The sequence below is a fragment of the Phaeoacremonium minimum genome (genome assembly GCF_000392275.1).
Source record: "Phaeoacremonium minimum UCRPA7 unplaced genomic scaffold PA7_03_scaffold_51, whole genome shotgun sequence".
Lineage (NCBI taxonomy): Eukaryota > Fungi > Ascomycota > Sordariomycetes > Togniniales > Togniniaceae > Phaeoacremonium > Phaeoacremonium minimum.
Window position 1 is genome coordinate 8,373 of NW_006920958.1, and position 13,152 is coordinate 21,524.

Below are 13,152 nucleotides of genomic sequence, written 5' to 3' on the forward strand. Positions count from 1 at the left end.
AAATGCAAGGAAGAGGCTCTCCTCGAGCAGTTGTGCGAGACTCGTGAGTACCTTGAGACAATAGACTTGTCGTCAAAGCCAATAAGCTAACAGCCTTATAGATCTCAGGACACAATATGAAGCTGCTGGCAGAGCAAAAGCGAAGGCTGAAATGCTTGAAATGCGGCAACCGACCATGGCTAAAGGAAACCTCAACCGAGACCTTCATGAAAGCAAATATGAATACAAGAGACCAGCTAGAAGCTCCTTCAAGGAGATGGATGATGATAGACATAGCCACGGCATGGCGCCTTATAGCGACAAGGATGAGTTTGGTACATCGCAGGATCAAGGATTCGGGCGAGATAGCGACGAGCAAAGTGTGCACAGTTGGATTCGAACAAGCTAAGCAGTAGCTTTGAATGCTCTATAGTGAAGGCATGAAGAGGGTATCTTTCCTTTTTTTCTACTCTGTAAGCCAAGGCTCTTTGGGCCTTGACATGAAAAGTCTTTGTTTTCGCCGAAGCTTGCGCGCAAGCAGGCCTTCCTACTCGAATTCCCTCACAGACCTTAGATTAGACAGTAATGCATTTCCATTAAACCGTTCCTGACCCTATATGCCATTCCTAGAATTCCCTCATTCTTGAAGTAGCTTTAATCTCCAGTATCGACCTCCAAATCAATCTGCACCCCATTGCTTATACCATAATCTTCAAGTGCCAAATGGTCTTTGAAAGGCCGCTCGCCCTGCCTCTTTAAGAGGATCTCATGTGGTTCACGACCAATGCGGGCCGCCACCATGATCTTGAACTCACGGATCTTGTCTGACGCAAAACAGGGAATGGCCGCTTTCGTACCCAGTCGATCGTTGACGTGCACGATGATCATCTCCTCGCCGTCCGTGGCTACAGGCGCCGGCTTGCTCTCCTTGTCCTTCTTGGGCTTTGACGAGCTTGAGCTATCCGCACCAGCACGCTCCTCGCGGTCGGGATGCCGTCTCGGTGATCGATTGCGATATCCTCCTACACGACCACCGCGCGAATTATCCTCCTCCCGGTCGCCTCCTGAGTTCTTCTGCTTCCACTTGAAGCCGCCGCCGCCTCCCTTAGGTTTGCGTGGGCGGTCTCTGTCCTGGTCTCGGTAGCGATCCCTCTCCCTGTCTTGATCTCGATCTCTGTTGTCAGCGCCTCTATCGCGATCTCCTCCTCTGTATCTGTCGCCGCCGCGATATGAGTCTCCTCCGCTGCGGTACGAATCTCCGCCTCGCCGATCACGCCTATCGTCGAAGTCTCGTCTGTCTCGGCGGGGTGGTGAACGGCTCCGACTTCTGCTGCGCTCCTTTGTGCGGCGTGGCGGGGAGCCTTGTTCGTCCCGCGCCGGCGGCGACCGACGAGGCCCTGGTGAGCCGCGGTCTGACATAATAAAAGGGTGTTAGGGAAGTAGGAGTTGTGGTAGTTTGTGAGAGACAGGAATGTGGAAGAAGCTTGGAGCTCTAAGGGTGGGCCAGGTAAGTAAATCCCCAAGCTTTGCCACCTATAGCAAGAGAGTTAGTGAGGCTCGAGGACTAATGCATGATAATTAGTGGGGCAAAGTTGTCGGTGATTTTTCGACTTAGTACACCGTGAACATTTCAGTGGCAGGCATTTTATCATCACTGCACATATCTGAATAATATTGCCAACTTGGTATAGTAGACTTCAAAATTAATCGATATGTAGAAGATGCGGTTCTCGGTCACGGTAAACTTAGTTATTACAGCATTGGTCAAATTGAACGTTTGAAAATGGCTTTTATTTCGACAATATTGTCTGCAAACGAGAAACCGACCATTACCCTTAACCCGAACCCCTTTCCGAAAACGCCGGATATCACAAGCCAGAATCGAAGTGTATCATACATGACGTGCAAGATGCTTCCATCCCCTGTGTGAGGAACAAAATTATGCCTTGACATCTGATGACCGCTTCTTCTTCTTTTTCGGCTTCTCTTCCTCGTCCTCATCAACCTTTCGCTTCTTGCTACTCGACTCGCCCGCCTCCTCGGCCTTGCGCAGCTTCTTCAGCTCCTTCTTGGAGAAGACACGCGGGGTGCCATCCTCGTTCAGCTCTACGTCGCCACGCTCGAACTTCCTCTTAAACTTGGTGACGGGGATGCCCGCAAGCTTGGCAAGACGCTCAAAGTCTGCCTCAGTAACAGGTTTACCAGTTGCAGGAGCAGCAGCGGCGCGGCGCTCGGCCTGCTCCGTCTGAGCAGCACGGCGGACTTCACGCTCCTTGCGTCGCTTCTTTTGCGCCTTCTTCTCAGACTTGTCTGCGGGCTCGACATCGCTGTCGTCTGATACAGGGGAGAGTGTGGGCGAGCGAGCACCATTTGCAGTTCCGTTTTGAGCAGGCGCATCCTCCATCTCCTCATCTTCTTCTACTTCCTGAATGAGTGCTTTCTTGGACTTCTTCTCCTTCTTGTCCTTCTTCTCAGCCTTGGCTGCCGGCTCATCGCCAGCAAGACCATCAGCATCGATGTTGTACTTTCTGGCTTCCTTGACATCCCATTTGCTGGGTGCCGCAGCAGCCTGACCATTGGGCCCAACAGCCACGCCCTTGGCAAGAAGGGGCTTGCCTTCCAGTCTTCGTAGGTTGTTCTCGATCTTGGCACGGGCAGCAACTCCCAGCGCAGACCTGACCTCCTCGTCATCGTCGTCTCCGAACTCACCGAGGGCATCGGAACGAACACCAAGAGCAGCCTTGGATGCCAGCTGACGGGCAATCTTGCCCTTGTTTTTGCCGGTAGCTTGACCAACAAGAGAAGCATGATAGATGAGACCATATTTGGGAGTAGAGTGCTTTGTCTTCAGGGCACGGAACAGAGCCTTCTCAGCACCCAAGATCTGAATGGTTGAACCGGGGTTCTTGGCGAGGTTCATCAAAGAACCTGCGTGGGCAATAAGTCGAGCACCGACCAGAGTACCAACAAGCTCGGTCAGGTTAGGAGCGATAGCTTTCATTCTGGCATCGAGATACCTGGAAAGCTCAGCACGGTACTCAGTGTAACTAACGACCTGCTCGGCCAGTAGCTGAATGTTGATCAGATCTTCCTCAGTGATCTCAGTACCCATACTGACTTCAGCAGCAGACTTCACAGCAGCCTCGATTTCCTCGGGGAGAATCTCCGACAAATCGGTCTCGGCAGTCTTAGTCCTCAGGCCGACAGTCAGGATAACACGGGCGTAGGCAAGGTTGTCATTGAGGATCTTGCCCAGTTCGGGGAAGTGCCAGCCGTACCACTCCTTGACACGCATGGCATATGTGTTCAACTCCTTGTCGAGATCGTCTAGCAGAGAGATGGCCTGGATGATCATGACATCCACCTTGTCAGGAGAAAATCGCAACTTATGGCGGGAGAGCGAATGAGAGAGACCGAGCGAGAGACTGCGGAGATTCTCGGGTAGGATCCCGGGAATGAGATCGGTAAGATGAGCGCGAATACCACGGTAGAGTTCGGCGGTCGTTGAATCGGTGACGGGGGTGATGTTGAATTGAGGGAGTTTGTGGATGGCGTTACCAAGGGTTTTATCGGCGACGGCGAGGGTGGCCTTCTTCTCATCTTTGAGCCCCTCGAGCAACTTCGATAGCATAGGAGTGACCTTTCCCTCGATCAAGCCCGCAATCTCCTCCAGACCGGCGGCGGCGCTGTCCCATTTTACAAGTTCCTTGAGCTTCAACCTGCGATATTGTGAGCCTCAAGCACCGCCTGGAAAGTTAAAATTCGATGAATGTGCACATACTCTCCATTGATCTTGTCTGCAGACTCGAGTCGGGAGGCCAGATCGCCGCTATCGAGCAATTTCTTGTCCTTAGCCTTGAACAAGGCATAGCTATTTTTTCGTCAGTAAAACCCAGCTTCAATCTTGAGGCGGCCTATAACAGCAAGCTGCTGCAAAAGGCAGCGCAATGTGTGCAACTCACCCCGCACTTGTTTCGGAAAGAATGAAGAGAGGCATTTTGGCGGCAGACAATTGATCTCGTCTGTGGTTGGGTGTGCCGTCCTCCTCTTTGTGGTGTTGCAGCCGTACCTTCTCGTCGTCTGCAGCGAGAAAGGCGATGGACAGTGTATGCGGGTGAGGAAGAGATCAAAATAATTTTTTTCCAAGCTTTACTGGGCTTTGGGAGTTTGCGGTGGGGCTGGTTTAAATTTTGGCGCTAAGCCGTAGAGGGTAGTCTGCTGGCTTTTGGGAGGTACGTACCCTGCCGACCAGCTGCCACCTGCTTGCGACTCCAAGTCTAGCTCCAGTCATTTGCCTGCCTCATCACTACTTCCACTCAGTCGCTTTGCAGGCACCAACCAACCTTCAAAGCCCTGTCCCACGTTGGAGAGCATCCGACCACAAGGAAAATGGAGGGACTTCTCTTTAACGTCAATAACGGGTGAGCATAGACTTCCGGATGGCGCCTTGATGATGAACTAATGTCGTATCCAGCTACATTGAGGGCATTGTCCGCGGGTATCGGAACGGTCTCCTCACCGGCTCCAACTACAGCAACTTGACGCAATGCGAGACGATCGATGGTTAGTCAAACAGCACAAATAGCAAACGCTTGAGTTCTTCCTAATAGCCTATAGATCTGAAGCTGCAGCTCGGCCCTGCCTATGGCGACTTTCTGGCAGCCCTACCTCCAAACCCCTCAACCTCGAGTCTCGCATCGAAGACGACCGACAAGCTCGTCTCAGAGTTCCGCTATGTCAAAGCCAATGCGGTGGGATCACTCGCCAAGTTCATGGATTACCTGACATATGGATATATGATTGATAACGTTGCGCTCTTGATTACTGGCACCCTACATGAGCGGGACACTCGCGAGCTTCTGGACAGATGTCACCCGCTAGGATGGTTCGAGACGATGCCGGTCCTGTGTGTTGCGACGAACATCGAGGAGCTGTACAACAGTGTGCTTATTGAGACACCTTTGGCTCCGTACTTCAAGGGTAGCTTGAGCCACCAAGACCTCGACGAACTGAACATTGAGATCGTCCGGAACACGCTCTACAAGAATTACCTAGAGGACTTCTACAACTTTGTTAACACCGATTCAGATATGGCCGGCACCCCCACTGCGGAAGTCATGTCTGAAATCCTAGAGTTTGAGGCGGACCGACGAGCGATCAACATCACCCTCAACTCCTTCGGTACAGAACTCTCCAAGGCCGATCGCAAGAAGTTGTACCCCAACTTCGGGCTGCTGTACCCTGAGGGGACTCTGATGCTATCACGTGCCGATGATTTCGAAGGTGTCAGACTGGCCGTCGATGGAGTCACAGACTACAAGAACTACTTCGATGCAGCCGGTCTAGGTGGCGGGCCTGCTGGGCCTGGGAACATGGCTGGAGGCTCCGGATCCGACTCAAGGAGCTTGGAGGACATGTTCTACCAGAAGGAGATGGAGATATCCAAGAGTGCTTTCACAAGACAATTCTCGTACGGCATTGTGTATGCTTGGGTTAAGCTGCGAGAACAGGTATGTGCCCATATTCATGATTCTACGAGCTCTACTAACTTCATAGCAGGAAATCCGTAATATCACATGGATTGCAGAGTGCATAGCACAAAACCAGAAGGAGCGTATCAACAACTATATCAGCGTATTTTAAAACGACACTCGCAGTTTTGTTTTCCACCATGTAGAATACCAGTGACACTTCAATGGCTTACGATAATCACTCATACCACGGATGGCGTATTTAGGGGCAGGAAGGGAGATCCAGACTGTGCGGAAGTCTTTGGTATTATTCCTGACTGTATTGTACATAGAGAAGTTTACACATTTTTACAGCTCATGCGTACACGATTCTAAAAGGTGATCTGCTGCTTCCACGTCGCCGGTGTCAGACCAAGCGTCTCGAGCATATGTGTCCATCGGCCACTTCCTCTTTCCTTCCGCTCCATGTATCTTAGTAGCTTCTGCCTTCTGTGGCAAAGATTTCTCAAGTTTCGCTTGTTGTGCTTGTCCTTCTCGCCCTTCTCAGACTCCAAAGCCTTGGCCAGGACACGGATTTTGGCCGTGAGGATGGCAATTTGTACCTCCGAGCTACCCGTGTCAGGCCCGGCACGAGCCAAGGGTTCACGAGCTTCCTGTCCACGAACAGGAGGCTTCTGTTGGACTGTCTTGTCCGTGTTGTGCCGACCAAAGGTCTCCACACATCTTCGGATATTCGCATGCAGCCGACCTTTGCTGCTAGCATTCTCAATACTTGTGAGGCGCTTTAGGGCCTCCAAAGCTCGAGCATGTTTCTCTTCATGGATCCGCTTCTCCTCGGCCTCCTTGACTGGGTCCACACGGCCACGAGATGTGACCTCAAGAGGCCTCGTCAGCTGGTAAGATGTGGCAATGGCCTCCTCTAGTTCCTCCTTGCTAGCCTGGTAGTTGAGAATATGCGGAGACGTGGGTAGTGGATGAGGTTCAGCAAGCGGATTTCCATCCGCATCTGTTGGTGGTGTTGAAAGTGTTGCTTGTCCAGCAGAGTCGAAGGATTCGATAAAGGGCGTCGGTATGCCATGAACCTGATCGCCCCATCCAGCATCGCGTTCCTTCTGTAGCTCTTCTTGTCTCTTCTCGTTGACGGCTCTTCGCTGTTGTGCTTGTGCCCAGCGGTACGGATCTTGTTTCATCCGTCGCTTTTTCTCCTTCATCGAGATATTCGCGGTCTGCACGAGCGGCTGCAGACTTCGCGTTGAGGGACGACTTGCTTGTCGAAGACATACTGAATGATGTATTAGTCCAATGGCTCATACAGATAGATCTGAAGAATGTTACCTACATGTAAGTGTCTGCAGCCCTTGCGGGCCGGATATTCGAGGTGGCATAGCGTATGCTTTGCCGGTGATGTCTCTCGACAGCTCCGAGTCTCGAGCTCGAGTTCAACTTTTAGCAACCAGGATCAGGGACATCTCCCAGGTACTGGAAAATTTGGGCCCCGAAAGCCGATTACCTCTTTAGGTTAGTCCTGAGAATTGACCCAAGAAGCTCTCTAAACTGCAGGTCCCTGTAATAAAGTAGCTCCGGCTCCGAAGACCTCCCCAAAATTTCCAAATCACGTGGCGTAAATTCTGTCAGGGTTTCCGCGGGGCAGGTACGCACCAGTAGGCCGGAAATTTTGTGAGCGGCGCAAATCCTTGACTTTTCTCAACATCGCGAAAGCTTCAAGTCAAGTCAACAAGACACTCGCTACACAAGACCGCCAAGATGGCCCCCGCCAACCTTCCCTCGGTCTTCAATGCGACCTCCCAGGACATTGAGATGCTCCTGGCGTCTCAGGCTCACATCGGCAGCAAAAACATGCAGGGTATGTCGCTTCTTCATAGGAATGGAATTTCGCAACGGCCTCAATTTTGGACGATATATGGCAGCAAACGAAGCTAACTTCGTGTTTTCTCAGTGCACATGACCCCTTACCTGTGGAAGACTCGCGCCGACGGTGTCAATGTCATCAACGTTGGCAAGACCTGGTACGTCAAAAGGAATCGAGAAGCTGAATTTTGGAGCCCTTCCTAATAGATCTTCTCCAGGGAGAAGATTGTTCTCGCAGCTCGCATCATTACCGCCATTGACAACCCCTCCGATGTCTGCGTTATCTCTGCCCGTCCCTACGGTCAGCGGGCCGTCCTGAAGTTCGCCGCCCACACCGGTGCCCAGGCCATTGCCGGTCGTTTCACCCCCGGTTCATTCACCAACTACATCACCCGTTCCTTCAAGGAGCCTCGCCTGATTGTCGTCACCGACCCGCGCACCGACGCCCAGGCCATCAAGGAGGCCAGCTACGTCAACATCCCCGTCATCGCTCTCTGCGACACCGACTCCCCCACCGAGTTCGTCGACGTTGCCATCCCCACCAACAACAAGGGTCGCCACGCCATTGGTACCATCTGGTGGATGCTTGCCCGTGAGGTCCTGCGCCTGCGCGGCACCATCATCAACCGTGAGGCTCCTTGGGACGTCATGGTCGATCTCTACTTCTGTACGTACATCTGCGCCATTGTAACCTTGAACTGCATACTAATTACTGTGCTCAACAGACCGCGACCCTGAGGCCGAGGCTGAGGAGAAGGTCGAGGAGGAGAAGCTCCCTGGTGTCGATGAGGAGGGTGTCCAGGCCATCGAGAGCGGCTTCGCTACCGCGGGTGGTGACTGGGAGGCCGCTCCGGCAGGCTTTGCTGGTGCCGCCACTGGTACCGCCGGCTGGGACGAGGCTGCCCCCGCCGCCGGCCAGAACTGGGATGCTACCACTCAGGGCGCTCAGTGGGGTGATGAGGCTGCTGCTGCCCCTGCTCCCAAGGAGTCTTCCTGGTAGAGCCAGGGCGGTGGTGGAGATGCTGCGGCGGACTCGTCCAATTGGTAAACTGTGCAGAGGAGGAATATCCCGACCGACAAAGGGCTTTGCTATTCGCTGACGTTCATCCCCGACGGGGGTTCAACTTTGATCCGTACTAATGAGGGAAAGATACTCGAAACCGGGCATTAAATAATGATCCGGGGAGAGGGAATGCCCTGTATGGTATCTCAGGCAAGGGGTGGACTTAATCGTGACTCCGCCCTCGCTCGTGGACAACCGATGCGAAGTAAAACCTACAAAATACAGATGAAAAAGCTTGCTAGCAATAAAAAACTGTGAAAACATCCTCACTGTGGTCCGTATCATTTGAGTGAAATTATTCATTGTCATATTGCGAGGCAATCCATTAATGCAATGATGCCACAGCCGTCAAATGTTAATACGGCTCTATAGTCTAGCAGCGGGTCTGGGAACAATAATAGCAGTCTAAATCTAAATGGTCTAAGACTCATCCATCTCTTTGCTCTTCACATCCCCTTCAAACCTCTTCTCATCAAGATCCTCTGCCCCTTCAACCAGCTGCTCCGGCGACTCAATCAGCATCGGCACGAGCGACTCCTTCGCCGGCATGAATTTACTCAGCGCCACATATACCAATGCGCACGAGAAGAAACCGTAGTACCAGTTCAGGTTGCTGATGTACACGGCGCCGCCGATGAAGAGCTTCGGGTTGACGGCGTTGGCAAGGCCGGGCAGCTGGGGCGTCACGGAGATGACCATGGCTGTGAGGGCTCGCCAGTTGACGCCGTGCCAGTACGCGTACCGTCCGTGCGGTTGATACAGCGCCGGGATGTCGATGGCTTGTTTCTTAACGATGAAGAAATCAGAGATTTGTACCGCCTTCGAGGTGTTAGCCCAACTGATTTTGAGAAGGGGGTTATACACATCCAGCACATGACATACCATAATAGGGGCAAGGAAAACACCAAGCGAGTTCATGAAGCTCAACAAACTGCTCGCCGAATGGAGGATCTTCCACGGTACCATCACCCAGCCGCCAATGATAGTCATTATCATAGCACCCCTACGGATATTAATCCACTTCGGAAAGAGGCTGGCCATATCGTTTGCTCCCGAGATGACCGTAGCCGATATATTCACGCACAGCTGAGCAATGCACCAGCTCACACCAGCAAAAAACGCTGCTGCGCGTCCCGCCGGTCCCTCCCAGGTATCGATGATCGAGACGGGGTCCCACAGGTACTCGCCAAAGAGCACGCCGGACGCCGAGGTGACGACAATGCCAATGATGGCGATCCAGCTGCACACGAGCGGGAACCAGACAGCCTGGCTGAGGGAGGATCCGGGCTTCTTCATGTACCGCGTGAAGTCAGGGATGTTGACGCCGACGGTGCTCCAGCTCGCCGTGCAGCTGTTCAGGCTCCACATGATCATCCAGCTCTTGGTGCTCCCCGTGACGGTCGGCTTCTGGTCCCAGATGCTGCCGGAGCCGCCTGCCCTCGTGCAGATCCAGATAGTCATTCCCACAACGGTGGCGGTGGTCATAACGACCTTGACGACGAACAGCCAGCGCATCTTGTGCGGCGGGATCAGCAGCATGGGAAACTGGATGCACCAGATGACGAAGTACGAGACCATCTGCTGTGTGGTGATGCCGACGCTCTCGGGAATGTGGTTGGGAAGGTTGCGGTAGCTGGGCCAGATGGCGCGGATGACCTGCGTTGTGGGCGCAACGGCCAGGAAGTTGGTGATGCTGTGCCAGAAGAGACAGGTGATGAGGCGCACGATGACGGGGAACTTGGAGAAGTGATAGCCAAAGGATGCTCGTGCGAGGACAGGGAACGGCACATGTGTCTTTGCTCCGGTATACCCGTTCAAAGCCATAGGCACGGCCATGACTGAAGAGCCGAAGATGATACTAAAGATCGCTTCGCGCCTGATCTGTGTTAGTCTATATACAGTTCTCTCGTTAATTAGAGTGGAGGTATTATTACCATGTCAACCCGACAGCCAAAATAGTGCTCCCAGTCTCCCATGACTGAATACTGATAATATCACTGATCCAGTATCCTAGAATCGTCAAGCTTGTCCAAGTACGACGCGCCAGGGGCGTCACGTCAAGATCGAGGTTGGTCCATGTTCCTGGCGGAGCCCAACTAGACTCTTGCTTCGGTAAAACCCATCCCTCTACCTTGGTCTTCCTTCGGAGTTCCTGTTTGACTCCCGTAACGCGTTGGCGAACAGCCTCAGCCATGATGAATCAGAGACTGCCAACACAACTGGAGGCAAGGCAATGGGAGAAAAAAAGAAAGGGGAAAAAAGAAAGGACGGAAGGTACGGCACCCCGTACGACTCAACAACAGATAAAAAAAAAGATATCGGCATCTCGCATGGTGGCATAGTCACTGGGTCTGCCGTCGGCAGCAGCTTATCGCCCGCACTCACCTCCCATTCCGTTGGCCCATACTCCCGATAACCCCCTAGAAAAGTCTTGGTCTCTTGGATCTTCAGGGCGTTATCTCTGCCTCGCAGATTTCAATGAGGTAAAACGGAGCTGTCGTTATCTGTCAGGGCCATCACCCGATGGATTCAAAGAGCGCCCTACTATCCTTAGATGTGCCCTAGTCCAGTCCTCGGTCTTGGGGACTTTACCGACTTCAGTATCGCGGGGCGGCAATCCCAGGATTCTGGTGCCGGTTGGAGAGATAAGACAAGACTCGGCCCAGCGCCTATCTAAGCCAGTAGCGGCCCAAGCGGTCGGAGAACAGCACCTCCCCCCGGCCACAGGGGTCTCAATCCACCGGACCTCGCCGGTCGTACCACCGTCTCTTCACAAACAAGCAGCCAATGATAAGAGTGCCGTTGTAAGAGATGCAGTGCATTTCTCCGTCCATATCAAGAGCCACAGGTAAGGCAGATGCCTTCTCCAGGGCTCGTGGGGAATGTTATTGCGACATCCTCCACCCATATCCGTGTAAGTGCAGGTCTTTAGATATCCGATAGCACACAAAATGGGTAGCCTCGAGTCCGAGCCCCCAGCTCCAGCTCCAGCTCCAGCTCCGGCTCCGGCCCTGACAATCCCCGTGGTCGACATCTCGGGGTATCTCTCCGGCGACGCCTCCGCGACGTCCTCCATCGCCGCCGCACTCCATTCCGCCGCCCGCGCCCCGGGCTTCTTCCAGGTGGTGGGGCACGGCGTGTCGCCGGACCTGCGGGCCCGCGTCTTCGAGCGCCTCGCCGCCTTCTACCGCCTGCCGGCCGGCCAGAAGCTCGCCCTGCACCGCGACAACTCGCCCAACGGCCTGCGCGGCTACGAGGCCGTCGGCAACCAGACGCTCGAGCCCGGCTTCGCGGACCGCAAGGAGGGCTTCATGGTCGGCGCGGAGCTGGCCTCTGGCGAGACGGCGCGCTTCCTCCAGGGCGCGAATCAGTGGCCGGACGAGGACGCGTGCCCGGGCTTCCGGGACACGATGATGGAGTACTTTGAGCGGCTGCGCGCGCTGAGCAAGACCATGTTCCGTCTGATGGCGCTGAGCTTGAGCCTGGACGAGAAGTATTTCGATGCGTTTGTAGGAAGTAAGGATTGTAAGTGAAAGGAGCTGGCTGTACCTACGTATGACGCTCCCGGGCTGACATGCGTCAAGCGGTCGCACTCTGCAGGGCGCACAGGTATCCGCCGACGACGAAGGAGATGGCAGAGAAGTCCCGCGGCATCGGGGCGCATACCGACTTTGGGGCCTTGACGTTGTTGCTGCAAGATGACTGTATGTGCGAATCCCTGAATCGCCCCTTAAATTACCCCTATTCCCTGCCAGCACGCAACTCCTCTAAACACACCCGCGCCTAACCAAACCTCTAGTGGGCGGATTGGAAGTCTTCCACAGGCCAACGCAGACATGGCATCCCGTGACGCCAGTTAAAGACGCTTTCGTCGTCAACATCGGCGACATGATGGGTAAGCGCCCCCCGCTTTCAGAGCAACACCGTCTGCTAAACCCCCCTCTCAACAGAGCGGTGGACGAACGAGAAGTACACATCGACCCTGCACAGGGTGATCTCGCCCGTCAGCGACAGGGACCGCTACAGCGTCGCCTTCTTCAACGAGGGCCTGCTGGACCAGATCATCGAGTGCATCCCGACGTGTCTCGAGCCGGGCGCGGAGCCGCTGTACGAGCCGGTGCAGGTCGAGGCGCACCTGCGGAAGCGGTATGGTAGCAGCTACTAGTCCGTTGGGTTGTATTGTATTTTACTCGGGTAATGAAATGATATGAAATGACTTCACGTAACAAGCAAGCAAGCCATGGAAAGTGGGCTCTTATGTCTTCAATTCAATTCAGCAGCGCCCCTCGGCGTCTGCCTCGCTATGGTATCTAGTGATGATGCAGCGGACGATTGCGCGCGCCACCACCGCTCAACGACACGCCGATATCTTCTCGAATCCGCGTCCCTCGTCTCCCCAGCGGTCCAGGCCTACCATTGCGGTGCTCCCGGAAGCCGCCTGAAATGATTAATATTTACAACTGAATCCGTCTTTCCCTATCTCCCAGCCGACGCACGCAGAATACGATGCAGCCAGTCCCCAAACTTCGCAAAAGCCATTCGTGACGGGACAACACCATTGCCAGACAAGACGTGAGCGAAAACAGGATGACGTCGTAGGACATCGGTCGCTACTCCTCAAGGAATGCCCGCTTGCTATATACGTCGCCGCGCAGTACCAAACGGGAAGGGGGTATGTGTGTGTGTGCAAATAATGAAGCTTTCGAAAACACGAAAGAAAAGACGCCGTGTGATGTATGATGTATGTATGGATGATGATGATGATGATGA

General features: G+C 53.9%; 7 protein-coding genes across 7 annotated transcripts; 3 read left to right on the forward strand and 4 right to left on the reverse strand.

Annotated features, from left to right (window-relative positions):
* Nucleotides 1-633: 633 nt before the first annotated feature.
* UCRPA7_1044 (putative ubiquitin-like protein) lies at nucleotides 634-1,398 on the reverse strand (the record flags this gene model as incomplete). The annotated part of the gene is made up of 1 exon (XM_007913635.1): nucleotides 634-1,398. One exon carries the CDS (start codon nucleotides 1,396-1,398, stop codon nucleotides 634-636), a length of 765 nt encoding a protein of 254 aa, XP_007911826.1.
* Nucleotides 1,399-1,918: 520 nt separating this feature from the next.
* UCRPA7_1045 (putative nucleolar protein nop58 protein) lies at nucleotides 1,919-3,976 on the reverse strand (the record flags this gene model as incomplete). Its single annotated transcript, XM_007913634.1, has 3 exons — nucleotides 1,919-3,698; nucleotides 3,761-3,850; nucleotides 3,942-3,976. The coding sequence occupies 3 exons, from the start codon at nucleotides 3,974-3,976 to the stop codon at nucleotides 1,919-1,921; spliced, it is 1,905 nt and encodes a 634-aa protein (XP_007911825.1).
* A 392-nt stretch (nucleotides 3,977-4,368) lies between these two features.
* UCRPA7_1046 (putative vacuolar atp synthase subunit d protein) lies at nucleotides 4,369-5,622 on the forward strand (the record flags this gene model as incomplete). The annotated part of the gene is made up of 4 exons (XM_007913633.1): nucleotides 4,369-4,400; nucleotides 4,454-4,542; nucleotides 4,597-5,489; nucleotides 5,539-5,622. 4 exons carry the CDS (start codon nucleotides 4,369-4,371, stop codon nucleotides 5,620-5,622), a joined length of 1,098 nt encoding a protein of 365 aa, XP_007911824.1.
* Nucleotides 5,623-5,821: 199 nt separating this feature from the next.
* On the reverse strand, nucleotides 5,822-6,640 carry UCRPA7_1047 (putative ribosomal protein s15 protein; the record flags this gene model as incomplete). Its single annotated transcript, XM_007913638.1, has 1 exon — nucleotides 5,822-6,640. One exon carries the CDS (start codon nucleotides 6,638-6,640, stop codon nucleotides 5,822-5,824), a length of 819 nt encoding a protein of 272 aa, XP_007911829.1.
* Nucleotides 6,641-7,214: 574 nt separating this feature from the next.
* UCRPA7_1048 (putative 40s ribosomal protein s0 protein) lies at nucleotides 7,215-8,319 on the forward strand (the record flags this gene model as incomplete). The annotated part of the gene is made up of 4 exons (XM_007913637.1): nucleotides 7,215-7,314; nucleotides 7,408-7,477; nucleotides 7,538-7,986; nucleotides 8,045-8,319. The coding sequence occupies 4 exons, from the start codon at nucleotides 7,215-7,217 to the stop codon at nucleotides 8,317-8,319; spliced, it is 894 nt and encodes a 297-aa protein (XP_007911828.1).
* A 483-nt stretch (nucleotides 8,320-8,802) lies between these two features.
* Nucleotides 8,803-10,576, reverse strand: UCRPA7_1049 (putative ncs1 allantoate transporter protein; the record flags this gene model as incomplete). The annotated part of the gene is made up of 3 exons (XM_007913636.1): nucleotides 8,803-9,201; nucleotides 9,265-10,258; nucleotides 10,317-10,576. The coding sequence occupies 3 exons, from the start codon at nucleotides 10,574-10,576 to the stop codon at nucleotides 8,803-8,805; spliced, it is 1,653 nt and encodes a 550-aa protein (XP_007911827.1).
* A 757-nt stretch (nucleotides 10,577-11,333) lies between these two features.
* UCRPA7_1050 (putative oxidoreductase protein) lies at nucleotides 11,334-12,547 on the forward strand (the record flags this gene model as incomplete). The annotated part of the gene is made up of 3 exons (XM_007913631.1): nucleotides 11,334-11,907; nucleotides 12,182-12,277; nucleotides 12,333-12,547. 3 exons carry the CDS (start codon nucleotides 11,334-11,336, stop codon nucleotides 12,545-12,547), a joined length of 885 nt encoding a protein of 294 aa, XP_007911822.1.
* Between the last annotated feature and the right edge of the window lie 605 nt (nucleotides 12,548-13,152).